Genomic DNA, 1,809 nt, shown 5'->3' with positions numbered 1-1,809 from the left:
GCCCCCAGGGGGGCCCCCAAGGAAGAGGACGATATGAAGAAGATAGAGGAGCTGCTGCTGCAGATATACGGAGAAGCAAACAAACAGCTTGCTGCTGCTGCTGCTGCTGCTGCTGCTTCTGCTGCTGCAGCAGTTGATGCACCGGGTGAAGAAGCAACAGCAGCAGCAACAGCAGCAGCAACAGCAGCAGCAGCAGGGAGAGGAGCAATCCCACAAGCAGCAGCAGCAGCAGCAGCAGCAGCAATGCGAGACAGGGAGGCATCTTTGTCTACTCTTGTTGCTGTTGCTGCTGCGCTAGCTGAAGCAGCAGCACTGCAGCAAGCAGCAGCTGCTGCTGTTGCTGCAGCCCTCTGCAGCAGCAGCCGTCTGCTGCAGCAGCAGCTGCAGCAGCAGCAGCAGCAGCAGCAGCAGCAGCAGCAGCAGATGAGGGGCCCCTTCGAGTCCCTGTGTCGCTGCTTTTGCTCCTTCTTGTCAACACTAGCGCTGCAGCAGCAACAGCAGCAGCAGCAGCTGCTGCAGCAACTGCAGCAGCAGCAGCAGCGCGAACGAAGGCGGCTGAAGCAGCGGCAGCGGGAGCAGCTGCAGCAGCTGCAGCAGCAGCAGCAGCAGCAGCAACAGGAGCTGCAGCAACAACAGCAGCAGCTGCAGCAGCTGCAGCAGCAGCAGCAAGAAGAGGAGCAAAGGCATATGCAGCAGCTGCAGCAGCAACAGCAGCAGCTGCTGCAGCAGCAGCAGGATGATAGTAAGCGTATATTTATCGATTGTCTTCTTTCTTTGCTGCAGCTGCTGGAGCAGCAGCAGCAGCAGCAGCAGCAGCAGCAGCAGCAGCAGCAGAACACTGCCCCCTTCAATCAATATGGGGGGCCCCCCTTCCTCTCCCTCCCGCTGCTGCGGCAGCTGCTGGGGGCCCTAAAGACAGCAGCAGCAGCACCAACATCTCTGCTGCAGCAGATAGATGCAGCAGCAGCAAACCAGCTGCAAGCCCTCCTCATCAATACAAAAGGCAACCCTTGGGGGCCCCCCCATAGGGGCCCCCATAGGGGCCCCCCACTGTACCCTCTGGGGGGCCCCCTGGGGGCCCCCCTGCAACATTCTCATGGGGGCCCCCTGGGGGCCCCCCTGGGCCCCCCCCTAACAGCAGCCCTAGGGGGGGCCCCCCAACAGGTCTCCGAAGGGTCCCCCCTAGGGGCCCCCCTAGGGGCCCCCTTGACGGCAAACTCTATAGGGGCCCCCATGGGGGCCCCTATAGGGGGCCCCCTAGGGGCCCCCCTATCAGCCGCCGCAGGAGGGGGCCCCCTAGCAGCAACCCTAGAAGCCCCCATAGGGACCCCTCTAGGGGGCCCCCTTGGGGGCCCTATAGGGGCCCCCCTAGTACCCCCCTTGGGGGCCCCCCTAGGGCCCCCCTTGGGGGCCCCCCTAGGGGCCCCCGAAGGGTCTCTCCTAGGGGCCCCCCTAGGGCCCCTCATCGGGGGCCCCCTGGGGGCCCCCGGGGGGGCCCCCCTAGGGGCCCCCAAGGTGTATAAGGAGTGGTGTGAGGGTTGGCGTAGTTTGGTGTTTATAGTTTTTGTGTTTTCTTCGTTGGGGGTACCGTGCCCCCGTTTGCTGCGGCTTGTTGCTGCAGCACTGCAGCAGCAGCAGCAGCAGCTGGTGCAGCAACTGCAGCAGCAGCAGCAGCGACAGCAGCAGCAACAGCAGCAACAGCAGCAACAGCAACAGAAACAGTATTATTATCAACTGCAGCAACACCATAACCAATCGCATCATCATCTTCAGCAGCAACAGCAGCAGCAGCAGCAACAGCAGCAACAG

At 62.9% G+C, this 1,809-nt stretch overlaps 1 protein-coding gene across 1 annotated transcript in view; it reads left to right on the top strand.

Annotated features, from left to right (window-relative positions):
• EMH_0047330 (uncharacterized protein) overlaps positions 1 to 1,809 on the top strand; it is a gene marked incomplete at both ends in the record, with an annotated part of 7,360 nt that overhangs the window by 4,034 nt on the left and 1,517 nt on the right. The window contains one exon of the mRNA XM_013496269.1: positions 9 to 1,809. Within this exon, the coding sequence (XP_013351723.1) occupies positions 9 to 1,809 (1,801 nt within the window). The remainder of the gene's footprint in view (positions 1 to 8) is intronic.

Source organism: Eimeria mitis, genomic scaffold (genome assembly GCF_000499745.2).
Source record: "Eimeria mitis Houghton genomic scaffold, Emh_scaff2013, whole genome shotgun sequence".
NCBI lineage: Eukaryota > Apicomplexa > Conoidasida > Eucoccidiorida > Eimeriidae > Eimeria > Eimeria mitis.
This window is presented reverse-complemented; position numbering and strand designations above follow the sequence as displayed.